Source organism: Linepithema humile, chromosome 1 (genome assembly GCF_040581485.1).
Source record: "Linepithema humile isolate Giens D197 chromosome 1, Lhum_UNIL_v1.0, whole genome shotgun sequence".
In the NCBI taxonomy this organism is placed as follows: Eukaryota; Metazoa; Arthropoda; class Insecta; order Hymenoptera; family Formicidae; genus Linepithema; species Linepithema humile.
In genome coordinates, this window is record NC_090128.1 from 27842064 (window position 1) to 27869001 (window position 26938).

Below are 26938 nucleotides of genomic sequence, written 5' to 3' on the forward strand. Positions count from 1 at the left end.
TACCGAAACACATTACATTCTCAGATCCGGATCCTGAAATAGTTTAAAACTGAAGCAGTTTCAAGTCAGGTCGATCTGTCTCAAGCGTATTATTATCCCAATTATCGCGTCGCTGTCTAAAATCGCGCATACACGAAAGGACCACCAGCGTTCACCTTCGTTAACCGTCGATCCCGTCTTGTTCATTCGGTCAAATCGCGATCGCAGAAAAACATTGCTATCCTTTAATGAACATCGCGAATCCGATCGGAAAGAAGAAATAAGAGAAAAAAAAAAGAGGAAAGAAAACTCAGGTAAAAGAGGTGTACGCCGTGGACGGTACGAGGCAACCATCCGACCTGCGAACGGCAGCGACAACGAGGTCGTAGTGGGGAAGACGGGAAGAACAGTTCAGGGTGGAGGGAACAACACACGGACAGGAGAAGGAAGCTAACCATAGCGATAATGGTGATGATGGTGGTGGTGGTGGTGGTGGTGGTACCGGCGGCGACGGCAGAAGAGGGAACCTCCGTAACAGGTAGATGGAAGAAGGCGGGTGGTGGAGGTGGTGGAGACGTTCTGAGACGCGCGAGGGAGACGAAGAAGAACGCAGGAGAGAACGGTCATTGCCACCACCTCACCTCAAGCGAGGCCCGCACGCTAGAGTCCCTGTCGGCGCGAAAAGCGCCGACCCCGACATGGTCTACCGTCCGCGGCTGTCCCGCAGTTTAGCCTGCCCGCCGTTTGTACCTATCCGGCTTCACCTACCTACCTGGCCGTGGGGGGGCCGGCCGTATTCCTCTCTCGAGAGGACGCGAGCGTGCGAGCGAGCGCGATCGCACCCGATGCGTGTCGTCGTGGCCTGCCGATTCTTCGTGCAGGGGGAGCGAGCACCCGGATCGGGGGATCGGCTGATCCAGAAGTCGTGAACCGAGTAAAACCAGTTCGATTGGTGCCAGCCGTAGCGAGCAGGTCGAGACGGCGACTGCCGAGTCCGAGTACCGTCCGAGAGGAGCACATCCTATCCTTCGCCTCCTTCGGATCGCTAAGTCCGCCGAGTCCTGATATATTATCGCGCCGCGACGTATCCCGGACGGGATCCCGAAGGAGATCCGTCCCTCAGAGCCCGACGAGGGTCGCTGGGTCACAGATGAGACGGGGTGGCGCCGAACGCCGAGACACCACTCGACAGGCATCGACCACGTGCCGGCCGCACGTGTCCAGCGGAGGATTCGACGAGATCGATCGAGGGCGCGCCAGGTCGTCGCAAAACCGTGCCGTGGAAATCTAATCTCGGCGATTTCGTCGGAGAGACGATGCACCGTTGCAACGTCTGACAACGTCGAGGAGTTTGATTAGCATCGTAGTGGAGAAGAAGCAGCAGCAACAGCGGCGGTCTGTCGACCGGTGTCAGTCAAGGTATGCTTACGGCTCCGTCTCAAGGTCCCGTGGTATGAAGAAGCGCCGTGTTTTTCTTGCGCGAGTGACCTTCGCTGAGATTACAACGGTCAGTGGTATCGTTTTTGTCGGGGGGGAGGGACGGGAGGAGAGACGACGCACCTTCTGATTGCGGATAGTTCGGGATAATTAAGTGATTTGATCGGCGATTCCTGCGCCGCGTGTTTCTAGTCACGGTGGTTACTGAACCCGGGCTGAACAGGTGGTTTCCTCTGCGGTCTCTCGTCCTTCATCCTCGAGATCGTACGATTAATACTTTTTTCTATCGTTCCCGCGGTCGGACGATGATTATTGCTCAGCGTGAGCGGTATAACCGTGATAGATCAACGACGTTTAATCTTCCTCGAGAAGCGAGGAACGTATCGTTCTTATGACAACACTTCGCAAGATTCAATAAAGACTAGTTAAAATGCTGTCGGTATCTCGAGCTTCTTCAAATGTGATTTGCGACTCGATTAACAGTGTCACAAACAAAACCAATGACAACAGCTGTCAGATATATCGCGCATGATGTCTAACAATATTTACTTTTTCACTTGCTCTAGCGAGACAAACTTTGTTTGCTTATGTTTGTAAATAGGTGTTTAAACAACATGCTTCGAGAACAAATTGTAGTACATGGCTACATAGGTTTTATAAATAAATAGAAACAGGAGCGATCTTAGATACGCAAACCACACTTGTTAAGCTTAAATCGAGCAAAACACAGAAATGATGGATTATGATGGCTTCAGTTCGGATACTACTAATATTATCCGCTTGATGAACACGGCTTATTGCGCGAATAATCAATTCAGAGGTTTACATGTGTACACTACCGTGACGTATATCGACGAGCGGGACATATTGCAGATCCGTTGTCGAAGTTAACCGCATGTTCTTTAGAATAGCGGTATACTTGACTCGTTTCAGGCTGAATTTTATTCGTACGTGGCCAGCGAGCTGCACGTGTGCGTGCATATGTGTAAACTAATGTCTCTGTTCGGTTTTATGTAGTTTCATACATAATTCATGCGGGCCCGACGTGAAAAATCAGGTATTCTTTAAATCAACCTGTTCATTTCGATAAAATAACTCTTAAACGTTGCTTGAAAACGCTATTAATATTGGATGATATATATTATTGTTTCTCAGAACATCTATAACGTAAATTTTATTTGGAGCAAATACATAAAACAATGTTAATGTTCGAGAATATCAGCTCAAAATAATAAATTTTTTTTCTATGGAATTTTTTAATTGAGATAACATGCACTGCAAAAAAATTAATTTACAGAAACAAAATGTAAAAAATTACATGATAAATAAGTAAATAAATAGTGTAAAATGTATAAAGTTATATAAATTACAATATTTTTAAATATATTTCCATTATTTATCATTTAATTTTTACATTTTATTTGTATAAATTTACCGGAGTTTCTTCCAATGTGGATACATAAATAATCTGTCAATTTTATAAAATTCTTAGGTAATTTCCTTGCAGATGAGAGTTGAAATATACCGTAATTCGAGTTCAAACTAATTTCTACGCTGCCTACGCTGCAATATCTAATATGTTCGTTAATGTTGTTAGCTAAAAGGAAATAATCTACGACCGACGTAATGGCAGACGCAGCGCGACTCGCAGTCCAGAATTAAGACTTACAGTTTTATTTGCGCGTATGTATCTCGGCGCCAACCCACATGTGTGCCGCATTAGATACGTGAGTACAAATGAAAGTGGCAGGTACCGTTACTGCATGAGTGTTACGTTAGGACAAAAGCTTTTTCTACGTGCGTATATCTTCGCGTATAGTCCACGATGCTCACGTGCGTCCTAGTCGCTTTCGTCCACCAATTAAGATTCATCATTATCAATAACGTGTGAATTTTTCTCAAACGAAGGAGTATAAGATAGATGAGTCGTGAAGTCACGACAGTAGAATAAATAAAATAAAATAAATATGTGTCAAAAATCAAGATGAATGTATACTTAAATGTAAATGAGGAAAGATAGCAATTAAGCGGCAAGGCAAAGGTCAACTCGCGAGGATGCTTTGCTCTCTGCATTCGTTCCTTCTTGCCCGAAACGATCGACGATCCTCGGACAATTCGACGCACCGTGTCTTATTTTGCTCGCAGGTATCGATCGTTGATTATTTGTTTGTCGAATGTTTACAAAAGTACACGACGTAAAAACATAACTTTCTCGCTCCTACATTATAATATGCCTAAAGAGAAAGCATTAGCTCTGTAAATATGTAGAACGGTGATTAACACGCTGATGTAAAAAAAATATTTGGACTGTGTGACTAGAAGTACTAATTAATATTTTTAAAAAATGGAGATAAAAAATAATATTATATCACTTATATTATTAATTTTATTGCGGTTTCGCAAAGCCCATTAAAATAATTAAAACTACCTTTTTACACTGTCTTATCTTTTTCTAAGATATAATTATATGCACTCTGCAACTTTCACTGACAAAATACGCTCGTTAATTATTTAATTTTAAAAGAAAAAGTATATATTTTTCTAGTGATCTAACATTATCCGCAAATAAAATTGTAAGTCTTAAGAGATTGACGAATATAGAGAACAAAGCATTCTCGCGTTGGCTTTTAACGTTTCATTCTAGTCAATTAGGAAATATCATACACTCAGACTTGAGAAAAGAAAAATACTGAAATGAACATCGACCATAGGAAACGAACGTTGTTTCATGTGTAGCGTCTAATAGCCGGGAGTATCTTTATCTAATATATCACTAATATTTATCTAATATTTCACTAATTAGACTCACGTCTATATTCGTTGTTTCACTCACCTGCATTTTTGTCTGCAGATAAAACTGTAACAGTCTTTGTTGCTTCCTCACTGTGTTTTCCCCGTGATTCACCGATGAAAAGCCAGAGATTTGATTTGAAGACATCTTGACGTGACGATACAATTACTGAAAATAAATTAATTCTCATTATTGCAACAGAAGCATTATATATCAAGTAAAATATTATGTATAGTAATAAATTAAGAATATATATTAAATAGTAGAAAGATATTAATATACAAAAATTTGTTTTAATAAGCAATATTAAAACTTCCCAAAAAGTTTAAAAGTGTAAAAGGGTAAAATTAAATTAAATATAAGCAATTAGCAATTATAATTATCAAACAAAATGATTGATGAACAAATTTATTCGTGATAATAATCAACCGTGAACGGTACGCATTGATGAACAGCACACGCATTGATTTAATCATCGACAGATGATCGTCGACTACAGTCGTGACAGCGTGATTCAGGCTCGACGAAGTATAACGTTACACCCGAATTCCTGCCTCCGAATAACTGTAACCCGTTGATTGCATGGCCACAAACAGGTAGCCACCAGGTGATGGTGGCATCACCGACGACTGCGTGAATACTATTATACTATAGTCTATATACATAGAACATATTATATATTATATTACAGTCATCATTTTACAATGACAACTGAGAAATGACGACGAAAGCTACGAAGTGTCAAGGAACAGAATTGGAACGAAATTGTCGATTGTCTAGAAATTAGTCGGCTGAGAATTTCTCTTTCAGGAAAGATTTTCTACTTTGTTTTTCTTCTTCGGCTTCGTCGGTGACAAACTTATTGAATAAACTGGCAAATAACAACGACCGGGTCATTGAACCGGCGTCTCGCATCTGACCGAATTGTAGAAAAGACGACTACTGTCACGCGCGACCTTGAAACTATTACTCCTTTATTGTGCAGCTCGCGATCAGCTGTAGACATTACCGAACTTTTGTGCCAGAATTCTGGACATGGCCGGACGAATCTTATTGAATCGCAAAAAGGTCGAGCACGTAACAATTACATAAGACTCGCGGGACACTATCTTTCCATCTTTAATTTAATTTTCAATCAATTTTATCTGTCAAAAAGGCATGTCGAACGCATACACGTGCTCGCGCCGCAAGTGTGTCAGGTAATAAAAGAAAAAGTACGAATAAAGAGATAAAAGAAAGAGTATAAATCCTTAGTTAATTAAATCCGAATGTAATTTCACGCTCGGTGAGTAATTGATTCAAACTTATTAAATTATTCTCGTTAACATCCTACTCTGAAATTGTGGCTACTAAGCAAAATCGCGTTTAATGTAATAAGTCATAATTAATTGCATAATATTTGTATTTAGTTCCGCATCACGAAGATATTTTACACTTTGTTTCGTACTTGCGACATGCACAGTTAAACATGTTTCCGTTCGTTTGTTCTGTTTGTTAGGAAAGATAAATGAGTTTTCCTTTTACTGAGAGCCATTTGTCAAGCGATTCAATATCATTTTGATATCGAGAGCATCAATCCATGCCAAAATCTAACCGGGATTACAAGAAATATGAATGACATACAATTCAAAAGTGGATCATCGCTCGTCTAATTGCAAGCAGCATCCGGCGGCGAATCGAAACGAACCGTCTGCGAGTCGCGCTAAAACGTCGCGGCGAGTACATTGACGCCTCGTGCTAATCAAATGCAATCATCGCATAATTAGACTCGTCACGTAATTAGATACGATCCAGACGTACGAAGAGGCAGTCCTTTACCCCGTCCATTCTCATGAGAATATTCTCAGACATATTGTCGCGACAAATGTCATGGTCGGTGTTGTCTAAATCACATTTAAATAAGCTCGCTTTGCAAATCTTGCAAATAAATAATTAATCACGACGATAAAAAATCAATTAGGCCATTGATAAGCAATTGCAAACTTGTGGAACTTATTTTTAGTTGTTATTTATTATTACATATTCTTCGTATTTATTATTCGTAAGAACGCATCGATTGAAAATATGAAAAGAAATGCAGATAACAAAATTAATAATAAAAAAAAAAAAGAAACAAGTGCGTCCAAGAAATAAATCTAATTTCTCCTGTGGCTTTTGTTTGTGTTTCAGATGTGCGACCGGCGAAAACAAGTCTGGACCGCCGTTTTCATCAGCAATGTGTTGATCCATACCGTTGTTATCGCAAGTCCGATCTATGTTCCTCAATTTCTACCAGGAAGTGAGTACTTTAGATCGCTCTATTATTCGCGGGAAGAGTATCAATGGTTTTCTGCCAGATAACATCGGGCGTAAGTTCGAGGAGTTTCTCTGTAATGTACGATATTTAATGATCGCAATTTGCTGATTAAATTGCCGTTACGTCGTCTTACGGAAATTGCACGATGCCTCCGGAATATCGGTTCTAATTTGCCCATTATAAGTAGCTTTAATTCAGCATAATTGCGGACATAATCGAATTAACGACCGAAATAAACTCACATTCTTCCAAAGTCGCGCTTCTTACGGTTCGCTATCGAATGAGGATGATATTAAGTTAACGCTTAAAAATTATCGATCTACATATCCGGCGGCTCCCGTATTATCGAATACAAATTTACGTAATAGCGGTTTTTTAACTGAACCGTATTTCTTGATGAAAATCTTTCGCAACTCTGCATATAAAATCTATCAATTTTAATTAAGAAGAGTTTTTTATTATTTAATTTAGAAATTTATTTAAAATAATTGCAAGAGGATTATGTGTTCTGTTAACATTTTCCTGTGTTTTCCAAAGTCAACATTGCACATTTAGAATTTAAAATGTTGATTTAGACGTGATACGAATCTTAAGCTGATTTCTATAGATATATTTGTGTTCGTCGCGCTGGTTCTTTCACGCTCGTTGCATTTTCCTCGTGTGTCAGCTGAGTAACGGATCGGTACACAAATACCAGTAACCGGCACAGCGGGTCCGATCGTTTTCTACGCGTGTGCGTAAGCATTTATCTGCCTTCCATCGTGCAGCGACATTGAACCTACCTTGAATTCGTGTTCGAATGGAACGTAGGCGGACTGGTCAGTTTTCTGTATAAGTGGGTCATTTACGGTCATTGGGCCGTGTGACTTACTGTGATTTTTTACATCATCATAACCGATCCTGCCAATTTTCGCGTAACCATTCTTATCACGCGGCCAATGAGTCGTGTGATCCACGGAATAAACAATAGTTTTATTATATATTGTTATTTCTAGTTAATAGGAGTATTATATATTTTCTATTTTTTCTTCCGCGACTTTTCTTATTAAAAAAAAATTCAGTTAAATGTAAAAAATTAATTAATTAAAAGATCTATAATATTAGATGCATTCCTTAGAAAATGCAATTAAATGTAATCATCGAAGGAAAAATAAATTAGTGAAAAAAGACTTTGACGCAGATCAGTTTTCATAGATACATAGCATTTAAGTGCGGTAAGCTGTTACTGTTCTGCGACAGTACACATGTATCGCTTTCGACGGTTAGGTCTTGCTTCTGCGATCACGCGAAACTTCCGTTTCCAAGCTCGTCGCGATCGGATAAAGCACTTTCCTACGGTGATCCATAGCGCGAGTGAAATTCTTCGCGCACAATCGCACGGGCGTTCACGCACGCACACGCACTTTTGCATTCTCCGCTGCGCGGACCCGCTTGAAATTCTGACAGCTACATAAAGGCGTCGCCAACTTTCTTTCACGCTGGTGACTAACTAACGCGTCACTTCCGTTAGCATACATTTTCCACGCGGAAGGATGACCGGTGTGTAGGACTTTTTGGGCGACTGGTTTGACTGACTGACCTAATAGCGCGAGCTACCATAAACCGAAGGACCATAAATAATTTTACGCTTGATTTTCATCTACCACGAAACGCCCGTCGACCAGACGCGCCGGCGTAAAAAAAGTAAACATTTGCGGAAAAACGATGATGTTTTAACGACCGGTTCGTGCCAGTTCGGAGTGCGGAAACCACAGTTGTGTTGTGACTGTCACATCTTGACTATCGCTTAATCCAGCGCTCGGAATTAGTTGCACATTTCGGGCCAATTCAAGAGACGACGCCTCCTGTCCCCCCACTACCGCCCGGCCGCTGGCGGTCGAGCCGCCGATAACTCTGACGCAGGAGCGTTTTATATAAGAAATAGGCTCGGTTGTTGAGGCACCTCTCAAAAAATAGTAATATTTTCTTTGCTACATAAATAATGTTTATTTTCATTAATAATTAAATATATATATTATGTATTAATAAAAATAAACATTATTTATGTAGTGAAGAAAATGTTACGATTTCCTGAGAGATGCCTAAACCAGTGCTCGGAATTAGTCTGAACATTTCAGCCGATTTCCGTGGTATACGCCTCCTTTCCTCTCCTTACCGCGCGCGCCGCAGCCGCTAGGGCCAGCGCCGCCGAGCGTTAGGAGCGACACTATCTGATTATGAGTGGGTTCTTTTCCCTATTTATTAAAATTTTAAAAAATGTATTAAAATTTATTAAAAATAAATTTTTTATTTTTAAATTTATTAAGTGGAAATATTTCAATAGATTTCCACGTCACCCATGAGATACTAATGCTGACGCGTTTTTTTTTAATGGTTTCCCCCGTAGACCTATTCCACTAAAGATAAAAATAAATTCTTAATTTAAAAAAAAATATATATGTAAAAGAGATTTTCTTAATTAGATTTTCTTAGCCTTTTATGAGAATGAACAATTGATGCAATAATGTAGATAAAAACCACTTTTTGAAAAACGTGTCAGTATTAGTACCTCATGGGTGACGTAGAAATCTATTGAAATATTTCCACTTAATAAATTTAAAAAAAAATTTATTTTTAATAAATTTTAATAAATTTTTTTAAATTTTAATAAATAGGGAGAAGAACCTACTCATAGAACCTAATCAGATAGTGCCGCTCCTAACGCTCGGCGGCGCTGGCCCTAGCGGCTGCGGCGCGCGCGGTAAGGAGAGGAAAGGAGGCGTATACCACGGAAATCGGCTGAAATGTTCAGACTAATTCCGAGCACTGGTTTACTTCATCAAATAAAGTAAAACGTGAATTTCGCTTTTAATTCGATGGGTGACAATTCGAATTTCTGTGATTCATTGATATACGTGCCTTAATAATAATTCTTGTCTTAATGGCCACTTCTTCCATCTCGCCTAAATGAAAAACAAATATTACACTGCTATTCAACGACACAAAATCCCGTTCACCACGCTAAGCGATCTGTCACTTTCTTTGACGCAGTTTATGGTGTACACGGGATAGCGTTCGTGGATTTTCTAGATGCACGCTGAGGGCGCGCCTTGATCCATCCAAGTATCTTGGGTCAAGAATGTGCATTTAATCACGCCGGGCACTTAGACACCCTAGAATGCAGGGTGATTTCGTCGGTTCTCGAAGATCGCGGAAGATAAAATGGGAAAATAAAAAGAGAAAAAAATGAGAGAAGATTGTGAAGTATTTTAGAGGGAAACAGGCTGTTACATTAGGCTACGACTGCGACCCACTTTGGGTCGGGCAACTAGGCTCATACATTGAAACTTAACGGTACCGGGATGCTTCGCCTCGCCTGACATCAATTCGTTCTTCGATATAATGCGGCATACGCTGTATACGCATTAGCGGTGTTTTGCAATCGTTTATAAAACCGCGATCGTGAGAGAATTCAGAATTGGAATTTATTCCGCGGGAAGATTTTCTACCCCGTCAGACCTTTTGACAGCCGCAAAAAGAATGTATAATAATATTCACCGCGCACAGCGCTATAAAATGTCGTTTCTCAACTTTTGTTCGGATCTCATCGACAAATTCCGCTTCTTACTTTATTCTTTATCTTAATTAATTTTGTAATTGAAATTATTACTACAATACGTTACTACATATTATTTTACTGTAGAGATCTAACATAAGAAACCTACCTGAGAGGTTTTCGTAAATACTTGGAATTCTATTTTCGTCTGAAATTCCATATCTTATTTCGCGGAGAGGACGCTTCTTTAACTTCCTCCGGCGTGCGCTGCTCCTTCGCGGCTAACTGTATTGCACGACCGTATGAATCATTGTCAAAGCAGACTTCTGTCATTCCGTTATACGCTTCTGATATTCCCGACTTTTTAAGTTTAACATGACATCTGTTTTTATTTATCCACTTTCCGTTCTGGTAACATAATGCGTCGAAGACCCAGAAAAGACTCCTGTTAGCTGATAAACAATTAATGAACGATTTTCCGTTTTCTACAATATCATAACTGTTTCGAGAACAAATCGATCCCATAAATAGGGTCTTAACAAATTCACATTCTAGCTCTATAAGTTTTATAAACAATGTAGTATCATCAAACCAATAACTTCCGCAGATCCTTATTAACAAGATATTACGATCATCGTTCACGTAAGCACCCGGTATTTGCGCTTATCATAATTTCGCCGCGCCGGAGCTATCCGTCATATTCGCGCTGCATTTCCTTTTTGATTCCGTCTCGCAATTATGTGCCGTTTACGCCGTTTCGCGTCTTCCATCATCCGCGAGATCGCGGTTGAACGCTCGGCAAGACCATTAAGAGAGAATTATAAGCAGATACGTTGACGATACGAGAGCGAAGTGTTACAGGCGGGAATGTGGAACGTATATCGTGAATGAACAGTTATAGACACCGGGTGAAGGTTGATATACACTTTAAGAGAACACGGAAGCATTTATCTAACCGCCGTCGACGGCCACGCGGAGGGAATTCCTCCTGCAGGCACATCTCTTCCTAACGTTTCATTTCACCAGTTCTTTCCCCCCGCGGTGCAGCAGTCTTTACTTTCGCATTAGATTTTAGCGAGATGATCTCTCGCGAACGGAAGGATTCCGTCTATCACTTGAGACAATCGCGTATCGTTGTGAGGCATCGCGCGAGAGTTCCGGCGCATTATCTTTATGTAACATTAAATGAAAAGATAGTGATTCAGTGAGGAAAACACTTATTATTTCGAGCGTGTAGAAATCAAGGAGCTAAGAATAATGCAATATAAATATATTAATAATATTTTTTTCCGTTGTACGCCGCGTCGAGAAAATACGAAATTGATTTATCGATAAATGTAATGGCAACCGTTCCTTCGTTCACTCTCGCAGGCACGGGAAGGAACATCAGGCATTTGCCCTGCGTGTCACGCAGGAGCGGCGAAACGGGCGTGTGCATGTTCGCGTTCACCTGCGCGAAGGCTAATGGCACGCACCTCGGCACCTGCATCGATCGCTTCTACTTCGGTAGCTGCTGTAAGATCGACGACGAGCCGGACGTCTTCCCGCAGGACAACAGCATCGACGACGGGCCGCCGCCGCCGCCGCCGCCAAGGCCATTCGTCACGACCCACGGGCCCATCGAGAGCAATGACATACCGAGCTACTTCGCGAGGCCGAAGCCGGCCGTAGATAAGCAGAAACCAGCCGAGGCCCTGCAAACCACGGCAAGTAGACGCTAATGAAGCAACGAACCAGCTTAGCACGTTTCGCCGGTGCGACGAGCGTGACAGCTTGAAATTCTTAGAGGCGGATCGATGGAATCGAAGTAACGTCCCGCGAGAATAACCACTCTGTCAAATCATCCGAAGCCTGGCGTCGATAAAATAGACGGTTGATAATAAATAATCCGCTTCCTTCTTGACAGATTAATTTGAGTCTTTTTATATTTTCAATACGCGAGGATTATCGCAATTTAATGTAGCTTCAGGAAGTGATAATAAAATTTTAGCGTGAATGACGGCGAGAGTGAAAGAGTTTAAATTGTGAAGAGCGAGACGTTTTATATTCTCATTTTATTCAGATATGTTATAATAACTTTCTCTGCGTGAGATCATCAGGATAGGCATAGTAGTTCGCATGACCTCACAATTGATTCATGATTCAAGAAAGAAAGTTGCTCATTAAACCGCTTAATCATCAGCACGCGGCAAAGTGTGCGTATAAATTGAATATGACATGCGGAAATTGTACTATTTTTTCGATCATTGATCGGATTAAATTAAATCCGCCCGAGTCTAAACGTTCATTTTTATAAACAATAAGATTCATACACTTGGTAGTTTTGATTCGAAAATTATTACGTATAAAATATCTTGACATATCAAATTTTTATTTCCTCTATAAAAAAAATATCGCAGAAGATTAATTTGTAATTGATTAAAAACAATTTGATTTTAATCAAATTGCGTAATTTCTAGAATAAATTATCCGTAGAATAACATTCTCCGCGTTAACACAATTAATTATCAATTAATAATTTTAATGTAACCATAATTCTGCGAATTTTAGACAACGCCCGTAGTCTCAAGCGTGCAAACTGCGCAAACTTCAGCGAGTACGTTGAGAGACACGACGAAGTTCGTGACAAAGAAGCCAACGATCACGACGATCGAAACGACCACGCAGACTACGCGTCTTTCAACATTCCAAACTGTGCAAAGCGCTACCTCTGGCTCCAGCACGGAAACTAGTTTATTGAAGAACGCCACTAGTACTGCAGTAAACAGGCCATCAAGCGTATCATCGAGCACAACGAGGCAACCTACGAGGCCATCCACTTTGTCTATCTTACGACCTAGCGCCGAAAATGCAACGAAGCTATCGATCACCGGATCGACAGATTCGTCGAAGATAACTACGAAAAAACCAGTTGCCTCCACGACGACGATACAGAGACCGACGACGGCGCAGATCTCTCAAAAGCCGTCTTCTTCGACAACACGCAGACCAATTGTTCAATCGACTACAACGAAAAGCGTTCTCACGACTACGCAAAAAATATCGCCTTCGACCAGATTCCCACCGAGAAATACAACGTCGGCCAAGCCACCGGTTCAGACGACTACCAGGAAGCCTATCAGTAGCACTAAGAGACCTACCACAACCGTAGTAATGAAGCGCCCGGTACCGACAACGAAGAAACCCACTACACTGACAAAGAGACCGACAACTCCATCGAAACCTCTCACGAGCTCCAGCTTTGGCACGACTTTGCCAGTGACGACGAAACCTCACTCGACTTCCGGATCGTCCATCAACGTCGGATCCTCCGTGACGTCTACAAGCGTCACGGAGAATACTCTAGCCTCCACAATTAGACCGTCGACCACGAAGACGACAGCTACGAGCGCGAGCAGTCAGAAGACTACCGTTACGACGAAGAGTCCGGAGCAGAAAATATCCACCACGACGACAACACCGAGGACTACCTCGAAAACGACGACGAAGACGTCGACGATTAGAACAACCACCGCCAAACCGACGACGACGATTCAAACAACGGCCAGTAACAAGACAACGACATCTAAACCATTATCGACCACGACGAAGACAAAGCCCACCAAAATCACTAGTACGACGACAAAAATCGCCCAGCCCGAATCCACCACGACCACCGAGAGAACGAGACCGTTGTCGTCGACCGTAGGGTCGACCGTAGGGTCGACCGTAGGGTCGACCGTAGGGTCGACGGTTGGCGTTACGAAGCCCAGACCCACCAGCACGGCGAAGCCGACGAAACCCTTGACGAAGGTCCCGGCGACTACATCCACCGTTGTGGAAGTTACAACGAGCATCTCGAGTTCGACATCCACGTTTACCGTTAGAAACGAGAGCACCTCGACCTACGTTCCTCCCACCAAGGGCCAGGATGTTAATAATACCCTCGAGGAGATCCCGCTGACCACCCATTCGCCAGGATTGGTGACGTGGAGCTCGAACTCCGATGAAGTTTCCACGAAGGTACCCGAGACATCTTCGTCAACGGTAGCTACATCGACAGGTAAGTGAAGCAAATGTTATCGAATAATTATTTCTCTTTCTGACTTTCTATATCGAAATATTGCGCGATTTTCTGGTAAATAATTTTACTTCACTACAATATTTAATTGCAATATTAAATTAATCGTGATATTAATTGTAATACGTTAATTGAGCTTTTCTCGCTACAAATGTACATTTTAAAGGAGTGAAAATATTCCATTGTTAACGATTAATTATTATTTTGCCGATCGGAAAGGAAAAGCGAAAGTGAAAAGGTACTAAATTTATTCTAACAATCAGCTAAACTCGCTTTCGCTATTCTTTGGCGTTTTAATGCATGCGACGTGCCGCACAACGTGGATCGCCATCATGATTTCCCACTGACGACAAGGGCGTCGCGTTACACAATGAACGTCCGTTTTCTTTGATTTCACTGATTTAGCATACAGACACAGAACGAATAAAGCTGCTAATCACGTTTCCGATAATTCCTCGAAGATAGATTGACGTCGACGAAGGGAGCATATTTAAATTTGCAACTGCGTATCGTCAAATAAAATATGCGCTGCAAAGATCTATTAAATCGTCTAATAAAGATTGAAATAATTTTTGAAATATCGGAAATAAAATAACTTCTCAGAATTTGTAAAATCTATAGATTTTGGAATATCTTTTAAATATTTAAAATATATTTTCAATATACACTCACCCGAAAAAAAGCGGTACACTGAAAATGTGGGAAAAATTCATCAAATTTCAACTGACGATAACTTCGTAAATAATAAAGATAGAAAGTTCTATAAAATATGGAAATGAAGCTAAAAATCTCTACTTTAAGAATCAATTTATTTCAATGTTGCAAAATAAATTTATTGAAAATGGCGGATGACAAAGCGCGAGCATGCAAAATTGAAAAATAATGGTTCGAGTTTGCGACGGTGCACGGTATAAACAAAAAATTGTAGCTTATTGGGATCAAAAGCGTACGAAAGTACAGAGTCTCCTCTTTAAAATGCTTTTTTATGCATCTCGATACGATGATTTTTCGCCGAGAGATTCGCATTTGAAGAAAAAGGCAGATTCTTACTTCAAATGCGAATCTCTCAGCGAAAAATCATCGTATCGAGATGCATAAAAAAGCATTTTAAAGAGGAGACTCTGTACTTTCGTACGCTTTTAATCCCAATAAGCTACAATTTTTTGTTTATACCGTGCACCGTCGCAAACTCGAACCATTATTTTTCAATTTTGCATGCTCGCGCTTTGTCATCCGCCATTTTCAATAAATTTATTTTGCAACATTGAAATAAATTGATTCTTAAAGTAGAGATTTTTAGCTTCATTTCCATATTTTATAGAACTTTCTATCTTTATTATTTACGAAGTTATCGTCAGTTGAAATTTGATGAATTTTTCCCACATTTTCAGTGTACCGCTTTTTTTTCGGGTGAGTGTATAATCGTATGAAGTGCAATTAAATCCACTTTTGCTCTGATGAGCATCTCATGCGTGCATCCGTTCATGTCTTCCCTAATATATTTATAGAACTGGCTTTGAATAAGCGCAATTTCATCAAGCAGTCTTCAGATATTATAGTTGGTTCGCTCTTATCTGAACATGCCTCACATATCCCTTCGTTCTGATATGCAATCTTTATTAGAGAACAAAATGGTACTATAAATTTCCTCTTCCGGATTTTATTATCGCACTCTCGAATCCTTGTCAGAAGCTGTGGATTCAGGTGGTTTTGATGGGGTCAATGATTCGACATGATCGGCGTTTCAATCGGTTTTCTCCCGAATGTTATCCGAATGCGTGCCAGATTCTGGGGAACGTAACACGTCCTTAAGTGGCGTAATTGCATTATGCAACGGCATAATTGCGCGAAAATGGGCTGCGCCGAGCCGCATAAGTAGGTAATCCGTCCCGCATTCGTTCGCGGTGTTCGATAAGCGCTTTATCCTTTCCGAGCGAGCCGTGCTGCTCGTCGTGGATGCGAGCCAAGGTCGTTTCCCGGATCCTAGAGACAACGGCAATGAAATGTTATATGGATCAGAGCCGTTGCTTCGATAGCACGGCGCTGTGATACATATATGTACACTGTTGGGATGGAACATTGTAACGGTTCACATAAACCGGCCACGAGCTGTCCACCGACGCGATCACAGTCATCTCCCTCACTTATCTCCATCCGTCTTATTGTAACAGCGAGAATTATTTTGTAATAACTGTTCTCCGAGTTTCGTTACCTCGTAAAAAAAAAAAGAAACAGAACTCGACCCTTCTCTCGAGCACCCCAAATCGGAGAATCAAACCGGTTCACGCGGCCTCTTATTAACATAGCGTATCTGTCCGAAAAGAAGGCGTTCTACGAAACAGGTCCACGAACTGAAGAAAAAGTTTCTCAATGATTTTTTAAAATATATATAAGATATTCTGCAGCGTTAGTTGAACGAGCCGAGTTTGAAATTGATTTATTCACGGTGAATTATTTATTACTCTCATCGCAACGAATTATCTCTATTTCTGTTCTGTAGATATAATTAAAAAATGATAGCTCTTTAATTCGTAAATTCTCGCTTTTAATTAGAGTACAAGTATGCTTTACGTTTGTTGTATCTGTTCGCTTCGCAGAACAAGCGGAAACTGATTGGTCGCCGATAACGACCCCGGATGGCTGGATAATGATCCAGTCGCCTACCACCGAAAAGTTACCGCAAACTCAAGAGTCGACGACCGAACCGGTTGCGGAATCCACTATACAGTCTTTGACTTCTGGTAAGGCATATTAATTGTATCCTTTGTGAGTATTCTGTGTAGAGTTTGCTCGCAATCGGAGAACTTTTGAGAGCTGGCGTAATCATGCAAACGAGCAACAACTTGAAAGGAATAGCTTTAACGAATTATAAGGAAAGATCAACCTCTCACTCAAAGTTTAGCATTGCAACAATTTGTTTCTCATAAAATCTTTCTTTGAAAACTCTTTACTCTCTCTCTTTTTAAAATTCTACATTTATATATAAAAATGTGCTGCACTTCAACTTTTTGTATGTAAAAGTATTTATTTCGTGCAAAAACACGTTACGATAAACGTATCACTTTTGTTTCGATATTGATTTAGTACGTAACTATGAATTAATCTGTAATTATTTTGGATTTTCAGTCAAACCCGAAACAGAGAGTACCACCATTCCTGACTATGTTACGCTAAGTCCGATAATAACCACTTTGTCAACAATTGCCAGCGTTACAATCGACACAGATCTTCCGGTACCAGTGGACACCTTCAATATGTCGGACTATAAACAAGGTTAATGCTTAAATACTGAACGGTCACGTTGTAATAGAACCGCGAGCGCATCATGCATGAGCCGGTGCATGAGTAAAACAAATTAGATCGGGTGACCGAAACGAATCGTTACTCGGCTAGAACTAGTCCCGAGACTAAAAGCAAAATGATCGGTGAAACGCGGAACTGGATTCGGGTCGCTGTCGGAATTCACGTTATTCCGCTCGATTTTGTCCTAGTTAAATGATCCTGAAAATGATCCAACTTCTGATCGTACAGAGATCACACAGCTTTTATTTTTTTTTCTTGTGATAATGTTAAGCTATTCTTCTTTCTTTCGATAAAACAGACATCTGTTATCTCTCATTGTGAGAGAGAGATTGTATGTTTAAATTTAGCAAGCAAAAGATAATTCTGCTGAATCAGAGAAAAAATTTATGTCATTATACAATTTTTCAAGTTTTTTCTATAAATTTTGACACTAAAATTGTTCAATCAGAAATATATCTGTTACTTCACAATTTTTTTTTAGATTTTTTTTGCAGTTTTTTGGAAAATTTTATTTCTATGTTTTAAATCAATATGTTTCTAAGAATATCAAAACTTTTCCTATTTACATTTTACTTGAATAATTACAATTTAGCATTTAGCTAACGCTATTGTTTACATCGTTTTTTCCCGCCATTTAAGTTGCCATTATCTCTAAGCTGTGATTGGTGCAACTTAATTTAAATAATGACTCGGTGGCCATAAATTCCAACGTCGGTAATTTCCCGTAATCAACATGATGAGCGTCACGAGCGTACATACAATATGATCAGTATAAAAAAAAAATCCTAATTCCGCCTGCGGACAGGCAAAAGAATTAACTGAGCGATGCATCCGCGCAACGGTTCATCCAGTCGAACAAACACAATCCGTTCTGCAACATGACCGCTCATCTGAGAGTCGCAAATTTGTTAAAAAGTTGGAACTCAACAATGTTTATCCTTGCAGTGTGCGGTCGAAGACTCTTCCCGGAGCCTAAAATTGTCGGTGGTACTCGAAGCAGTTTCGGAAAATGGCCTTGGCAGGTAAGCGCCGAATGCAATTTTTGATTACGCGAATATTTTGAGCGCTATAACTTTGCTTTGTAACATTATTTTAAACATACATCGTCTTTATTTTTCTGTAATATTTATATATTATATATTTTTAAAGATGTGATTCTCTCTGCACGACCATGTTTGACTTACAAATTGGATAATTATTAAAACGTAATTAACTTTAATCGTCAAGATTTACAGGATAAAAAATACGAATAAAACTTGTCTCCCACGATAAATTAATCATAAATCATCATCATAAATTAATATCAATCGATCTATCGTCTGAATAAAAATTACAACATATATTTTCTTCAGATGTGTAAAAAAAATGTTTTATGTAATCATGATGACTAGTAACCTTCCGCGCCAACAACAGCAATCACTCCCACTCTGTCACGTATGAGAGATAAAGCGGAGATCGATCGGCACGATCGCGCACAGCGATTAACGCGATTAATTTTCTCTCACGTGACAAATTTCCTTACAGATCTCATTACGTCAATGGCGATCGCAGACGTATCTGCACAAATGCGGCGCGGCATTGTTGAACGAGAACTGGGCTATTACCGCAGCACATTGCGTGGAAAGGTGGGTGACGTGTTTGCCGTCTTGTAACACTCATAATTAAATTTTCTGCCGATCTTCCCAACCAGCTATTCGCAGCGTTCTTCAACATTGTAGTGCAAAGACTTTTTGCGACAACACGCTCGCGCTTACGATCCTTCTGCGCGATGAAAAAAGATTGTCTCCGCTTGTACAAACATTTTCTCATCTAGTATATTTGAGAAGCGAAAGGACGAAGGCTATCACGCGTGTTCTCGCATCGTCTTGGCGAAATAGAGTATCACCGAGAGTATCACGAAACGTTCTGTATTTTTTCACAAGAAATACCGAATTTCTGAATTTTGTATCATTTCATCTCTACTTCTTTATTATTATTGCCTATATAAATTCTAATTTTTATTGTCAAATTTCTTATTACTATTTAATGTCATTAATTTCTAAAGTTTACTATTCCGCTTTGCAATCTATTCTCTAAAAGTTAGAATTCTATTTTTTAATGTACGCTCTTATTTAAAATAAAATGCAAGATTGTCAATAATTTTGTCTTGAAGTAGAGCTTCTTACGGAGTTAACAGATTAATGCGTCTTTTGCAGCGTACCGCCTAGCGATCTATTACTAAGGATTGGCGAACACGACTTGGCAAACGAAGATGAACCGTACGGATATCAGGAGAGAAGGGTGCAGATTGTGGCGAGCCACCCGCAATTCGATGCGCGAACCTTCGAATACGATCTGGCCCTGTTGAGATTCTACGAGCCCCTTCTACCCTTCCAGCCGAACGTCCTGCCGATCTGTTTACCCGACGATGATGAAACCTTCGTTGGTCGCACTGCCTTCGTTACTGGCTGGGGCAGACTTTATGACGGTATTAAAACAGATAATTCTGCTAAACCGTAAAATAAATTTTGCTATCCATCATGTAGGTGTATTATTACATACTTTTGCAGAGGGACCACTGCCGTCCGTGTTACAGGAGGTCGCGGTACCTGTTATTAATAATACTGTATGCGAAGCAATGTACAGAAACGCGGGTTACATCGAGCACATTCCTCACATTTTTATCTGCGCCGGTTGGAGAAACGGTGGATTTGATTCTTGCGAGGTTAGTTCTATTTTTCTACGTACATTTTTGGATAAATAACAAATTTCACGTCCTTATTTAAGTACAATTACAGTATGAATATTTGATTACAAAACGTTTCCTCAATGCTTTGGATATTTTTCATATAATTTTTAGATATCTTTTAGATAAAATAATTATATATTTTAATTTGTAATTGTCGATCGTTTTTTAGGGTGACAGCGGCGGTCCTATGGTTATCCAAAGAACGCGAGACAAGCGATGGGTCCTTGCCGGAATTATCAGCTGGGGAATCGGTTGCGCCGCACCTAATCAACCTGGCGTTTACACGCGCATATCGGAATTTCGCGAATGGATCAATCAAATCCTGCAGTTCTGAGCAGTTCTCGCTGTCAGATGCGAAAGTACGTGTCTGCACTCGAAATTTGCGCTCATAAGCCGCGCCGACTCCTTCGGACATTCGAGGCGACCGGCAAATGGGCTAACGGCACCATCTGCCGGTGCTGTGAATCAAGTGCAATTTAGTGAAAAAGATTAAAGGGTCCAGCGCGAGGATTCACAAGGATCAGTGTGCGTGTTGCGAACTCGTACGACGTGTGGCGCCACTGATTCGAATTTCACAAGTGAAGCTGCGATATATTCAAATAAATCCGACGTGATACAACGATTCGGTAAAGGACTAAAAATGATATCAATTTGTGGTACCAGAGAGACATTACGAACCGGTGATAAATATATCGCACTTTGCGAAAAAAGATCGAAGATTTCGATCATCTAGATTTCTTTTTATCTTAGAACAAATTTCAAATTGGTAATTCCGGATTATGGAATTATTTTTTTAAGATAAGTTATTCCCTCAGATATCTCCTTATTCAGTAACATTCTTAAATTTCCTCTTCTCTTTTCACCAAACATGTATTTACTTTCCTTTCCGAAGTGTTCAGTTTGCTCAAAGTTTGCCTAATATTTAACGAATGCATATAAAAGTGCATCTGATCTAATTGATAAATCTATAAAGCATATAGATCTATTATTAGTAATTATTATAAAATACTCTTACTCTTGCGTATTGAAATTAATTTTATAAGTTTCAATTACAAATCGATAATATTCAAAAATAATCTTTAAATTCGAGTTTGGCTAAATTAAAATAATGTAAAATATAATAGAATATTCGTATAAGTTTAACAAAGCTGGACAATTTAAAGCGAGTTGGAATTGTTATTCAATTTTGCAGCTATTTGCAATTTAATACCTTGTATATCTTCCTATTTACCATTTATAGTAATTTATCGTATAGCTACTGTGATTCAAAATACATATACATATTTTTCTAAACATGCATTTGTATAGAAAAAAGATATAGTAGAATAAATTTTTTTGGATCACAGTATGCACGAAAGTTGTTTGCAGTTCGGTAAACTTGATGACACGAATATTTGCAGTAAAAATTTGAATATTGATAAACGATAAATATTCATATTAATTTATAAATATCCGTATAATCAGTGATAAATTCACCAGCTTTTGTTTCTGTGAGTAAACAAAAGATAAAACTTTTTGTTCGCATACTAAATATTTTTCAAATACACAAAAACTGCAATATTTATTACGCGTGATAACACGTATATTATTTTCATTTATTTATTTATAAATTGTTGGATGTTTGCTACCGATCAGAATGCGATTGTTACTACGATTTGAAACTTTTTATTCTCGACATCAATCATGCAATTCCTCACTCTCATAAATCCTATTTTAGATTTCCATAGTAATTTCGCAAATTTCGATGGAAATTTCAATGCATTCTCCAAAGCTCATGAATATCCAATTATCCCGTTTGATCCTGTGGAGGATCAAAAAAAAAATACGTTCGGTTGCAATTTTCCATAAATTCTGCACTTTACTTCGTAGTTGCTTGAGTATATAGTCTCAAGCAGAAACGAACTGATAGCGTTGCGATAAAAATAAAAGTGTGCTCATTAATCTCAATGACTCATTCGCGAGCATCGCGAGCGAATTGTTAAATTTTGATCGAGGAAGCTTCGACGTGATTGCGAACCGACCTTAGTTGAATCAGAACGAACGAACGAAAGAAGGCATCTCTATCGCAATACATAGATATTATTTAATTTAATTTATAAAGAAATTTATATATACAAATATTTAGATTATTATATATACGCGGCGATACGTGCGTGGATGCGCGTAACTTATTCGCGCGCATATTTACGAAAGAATACTCTGTATCGTATATTTTCATAATGGCACTTGTCAATACTTTAATTTGTCAAAAACATCGCTCGCACTTACTTGTCAACAATTTAATGGAATTCCATCGATTATTCGAAATTACATTTTTAACGTTCTCGTTATCGCAAGCAATGTTTTTCGCTAATTAAAAGCGCTGACAAATGTCGTAGCGCAAAATACATACTGGAATAACGCGATTCCGACGCACTTGTAAATATTCGGTATCGATCGGATTGTAGTGCGGCGAGGCGTGGTGTGCGCGGCGTGCGCTTTTTCACCTAGCCACCCGATTGTTATCTCTCATCATCATGTCCGCCTTTGTATTTACGAGACGAGTATTAAAAAGCGATCGGCTGCATCCGCAAAACCGCACCGAGTTGTCGATTATATCCCCGCCCTATTTTTTTCTCTCTTCCGCCGCTGCATTTATCGCTCTCGCGTTACTATGTATCTCCTGCCATGCAGCATCGCTCTGTATACCTGCGATGTGTGCGGCATCGCGAACAATGGTGTGGGCGGTTTGATATTTGCGCAGTGGAGAGAGTTCGTGATTTCGAACATCGCTCACGTGTCGCAAACGCCCACGCATGGCCTAGGCGCCAGCGCAAATGAGAACGGAACGAAGGATGGAATTTTGCAAAATTGAATTCGCCGCTTTAATGAACGACGGAGCGTATTTGATAAACTCGTAACGAGACGAAATCGCCCTGAGTGTTGCACGAAAATTTCGACATCGTTAAAATATAGGTATATATTGTTAAAGTATATACATAACAAAAATGACAGATATTATTTTATCTCCCTCATTCGTTTATGAATCACACCTTTCATTATTGATCGAACCTTGTCGAAACATAATTTATATTTTATACGTTTTGAAGCTTTTTTGAGAGAGAGAATGAAAAGATAACTCGAGTTCTAAAGTCACAATAAAGAAAATTTTAAATTTGTACGACTTTAACGTCAAGAGTTCGATAAGTAGGAAAATTTTGATAAAAGCTAGAAGTTATAAATACATATATATATTTAGAAAAAGCAGAAAGCGAAAGAACTTTCGCGAAAAGTTTTATGAGAGAACTTTATGTTCACGTACTTTTTCTTACGCCGGACATTGTAGTGTGCTATATGCGTTGCACGTGATTCGCTTCCTTGGTAGCAATAAATTTTCCCGCTGCTAACGGTGCGTTGCCAGTCGTTAGAGACCGAGCCCGCATTTGGAAGAGTTAGTTTTCCTTCTCGCGTAAAAGATACCGGTCGATCAGCCGTGAAAAGATACCGGTGATCAGCCGTTCTCGCAATATAGGTAAAATTCCAATTGTTCTCGGAACTTGTCTTTAATCAACGCTTTATTGCGGTCAATGAATCGTCAAGGCAAACAAACTTATCACGCACGATTAATTATCGCAATACGCACGATAAGCGTTTATAATTAAACTTTACACGTTGCTGGTACCCGTACAGTCACCCGGACAAAATCGATTTTACATTAAATGTAGCAGAACGGATTTGAATTCCTCGATATCGGGAAATCCTGCATGAAAACGGAGACATTTGAGAGAAAATTTTGCTCGATGAAATCTGTTGCAGCTGTGCTCTAACGCTTGAACGGAAGTAAACCGAGTAAAAAGCTCCTTTTTGCGGTTATTTTTTTTCTCATTTCCTTGAAAATGTATTTAAAAGTAAATTTTAAATCGTAAGTTTGCTGCAAACGCAAATTATACGGCTGACCTAATTTTAGTTAAGAAAACATCACGGAATTAGTGAAGCGATAAAAAGTGTGCAGAATTTCCGGTGCGCGCTGTATCGAAATAATCGTGAAAACAACAAAGCGAACGAACAGCGTTAACGAGAATCGAGATTGAAAAGCTCGTTGTTTTACCCGAAGCAAATAGAAGAGAAAGATCATACAGTTACTCCACTATAACTTTCAGGTTGAGTGAAAAGCTTTCATCTACGTCGCTTCATTACATCTATCGCAATAATGAATTGAAGGCACATAACCAATTTACCTGTGTGTATTCTGTATATTCATGAATCAAATCATTTATAATAAGCCTGAGGTAAAATTTTTTGCCTTTGTTACTTAATACTCGTTTTAATTTGTAAATGTCATGAAAAAGCCACCATTGAAGCGATTTTCCAGAATTTACTTTAATTCTAATTTCTTAATTCTGTTTTTTAAATTTAATTTATACGATTATTTTTTTTAAATGTTATAATTTCTTATAAAATCAAATTGTAGCAAAAATAGTTAATAAAAACTTATTTTAATGTAAAACGTGCAATCTTTGTTTTGTTTTTTACGTACGAGGTCTGCAGGACGAATAGCTACGCTCGATATTTCTCGATTAAAAGTACGAACCGGTCTAGAAAGGAATCGCGGTTTTTAGATTATCTTTAATGGGACAAACACGACACAATCGTCGCAGCCGATTTGTACGGCAATACAATTCTTTCAGAATGTGACTCTCTCTCTTCTCCTTTCACGTGATTTCATTGGCGCGTTGCAATTTGAACGTTCGGCAAAGTAAGCTTGTTAAAATAATATTTGCGCTCGAAAGCGATTTATGTGAACAACTTTTTCCTGGCACAATACCGTAGTGAAGTCCAAGAACATGATACGATTGCTGTGTAAAAACGCCAATCGATTTTATTCAATTTTTTGCGACCTATTATACGGCATGAAGAAAACGTAAACATTCTTATAAAAGATCTCCAATATCCGGATTTCTATATGACAAAGTTATTTGTGAAACAAATTTTCGAAAGTATGCGTTTCACTTTAAACTTTAAAGTTTGCTGCAGGAATAGGCCAAAAATTTAGCTTAATTATATAAATATAATTTAAAATAAAATATCTATTGTTTTTTACTTGATATATTTCTAATAAATAAACATATCATTATAACGCATTAACATTTTTCCTCTTTTAACTAATATTTTTGCATAATTAAATGCAGATTTATTTCTAACAGATCTAAAGATAAAATTGCTTCTAAAATTACAATGTAATAGTTTATTCTAAGACAGTTATTAACGTGGGAAATTTTATGATAAAATCTCAAATCAGATCGTCGTTTGAAAATCGTTTATTTTAATAAAGAAATAATATGTTTGAATGAGAAATATAATGAGAATACTATATAGTGATCCACATTCACTATTTTCCTTTCTACGCTCTTTCACATCTCTTATTAATTAAAACTTCTGCAATATTGCCACAGTTTCATTTATTTGTCACTTCCGGTTTTAATCTATGCATCTATAATTATTGCAACTATTTAGAAAACAAGTAGTTTAATCACCCAACTATCTAATTCGTACGAGTAATATCAGTCGTGCAATTAACAACCATTTAAACTAGCACACAAGCTCATAAATTTAGTATTCAATATATAAACGTTGAAAAATTTAAACGTAAATATATAAAATTAGGTTAGTGTCTGTAATAATTAAGTTAAGCGTGAATGAGCTTATTTTTAAATAAATAAAAATTAGCTTCAAGTTATTATTAAACTATTATATTATTTTAAAAATTCATTAAATTTATTATTTTTCGTTCCCCTATTTTTAATTTTGTTCAAAGAATTTCTTGTGCGTTATATTTATATAAGATACGTCAGCAAAATATTTTTAAAACTTACAATGAAAGATGGTAAAAGTTATAATTATTTAGAATCTTCCGAATATACTCGGAATGCACTCGTTAATATAACATATCTCAAGCTGAATTTTCTCGATATTCTTACGAACTCAACGTAAAATTCTCCCGAGACATCACAATAAATAAATTATAAACGCTTTCTGTATATCGACATTGGAAGGCTATCTGCGTCATGAACGAGCTCAAAGAAAGCTCAGCAACACTTCAATAGGAATCGAGATAATTTTGTCCAATCTAAAGATTTCACTCAACGATCGGTAATAGGAAAATAATTACGGACGCGTGAGCGCGAGCGAGCGCGCGCGCGATTTTTCCGATTATGCCGGTCGATGCAAAGCTATTGAAAATGTCACAGGCGTGACGAGCCCAGTGGATGGATGTTACTGGATCGGGTTAAGTGGCTTTGGAGAAAGCCAGCTACCTCCGCCTTTTCCTTATGAAGTCACGAAACTGTCGACGTACCGTGCCTCTGTGCCGCGTGTCCCTACCGGCAAACTGTCACGTCGGCCTTCACCCGTGGGTCGCGTCTCGATGCAAATTGGCGGAGAAATAAAACCGCGGTCGTAAGTCGAGGAGTTTTATCCTCCTAATCAGGACAGCCTGCAACGCGCGAACTTGCGTCCGCACGGAGATTTCGCCTCTCACGCATGCATACGCTGGTACTTATCGTGGTATGTGAAAGTTGTATTTGAGTCTGCGCCGACTGATAGCGCGACGCGAATGCTTCCCGATAACCAGGATACGCAATACAATGTATGCAGTTACAATATTAAAAAATAATGTCAATTCGGGATTTATAAAATAAAACGCGACGTCACAGATCACTCGTTTAAAGTGACACAAATGATACAAATTTGTAGAGAAATATTAATATTTTTTGTCGAATATTTATCAAATATGATTCTGTGTAATCTTTCTCTCATATATTTTTAATATA

General features: G+C 39.1%; 2 protein-coding genes across 7 annotated transcripts in view; one reads left to right on the forward strand and one right to left on the reverse strand.

Moving 5' to 3' along the window:
• Window positions 1–26938, reverse strand: part of zda (peptidyl-prolyl cis-trans isomerase zonda) — a 123346-nt gene that overhangs the window by 34634 nt on the left and 61774 nt on the right. For all 5 annotated transcript variants that reach the window (XM_067348933.1, XM_067348928.1, XM_067348953.1 and 2 more), the window contains one exon: window positions 4250–4375. In XM_067348933.1, coding sequence (XP_067205034.1) covers window positions 4250–4375 — 126 coding nt within the window. The remainder of the gene's footprint in view (window positions 1–4249; window positions 4376–26938) is intronic.
• Window positions 174–25488, forward strand: Np (Notopleural). Of its 2 annotated transcripts, none has more exons than XM_067348685.1 (11): window positions 174–1398; window positions 6377–6485; window positions 11410–11744; window positions 12589–14080; window positions 16696–16839; window positions 17225–17371; window positions 18347–18423; window positions 18926–19026; window positions 19597–19868; window positions 19927–20105; window positions 20299–25488. In XM_067348685.1, exons 2-11 carry the CDS (start codon window positions 6377–6379, stop codon window positions 20461–20463), a joined length of 3021 nt encoding a protein of 1006 aa, XP_067204786.1. In that variant the 5' UTR covers window positions 174–1398; the 3' UTR covers window positions 20464–25488. The 2 variants fall into 2 exon arrangements, with proteins under 2 accessions (XP_067204786.1, XP_067204791.1); XM_067348690.1 differs by having other exon boundaries at window positions 175–1398; window positions 19951–20105; window positions 20299–25487.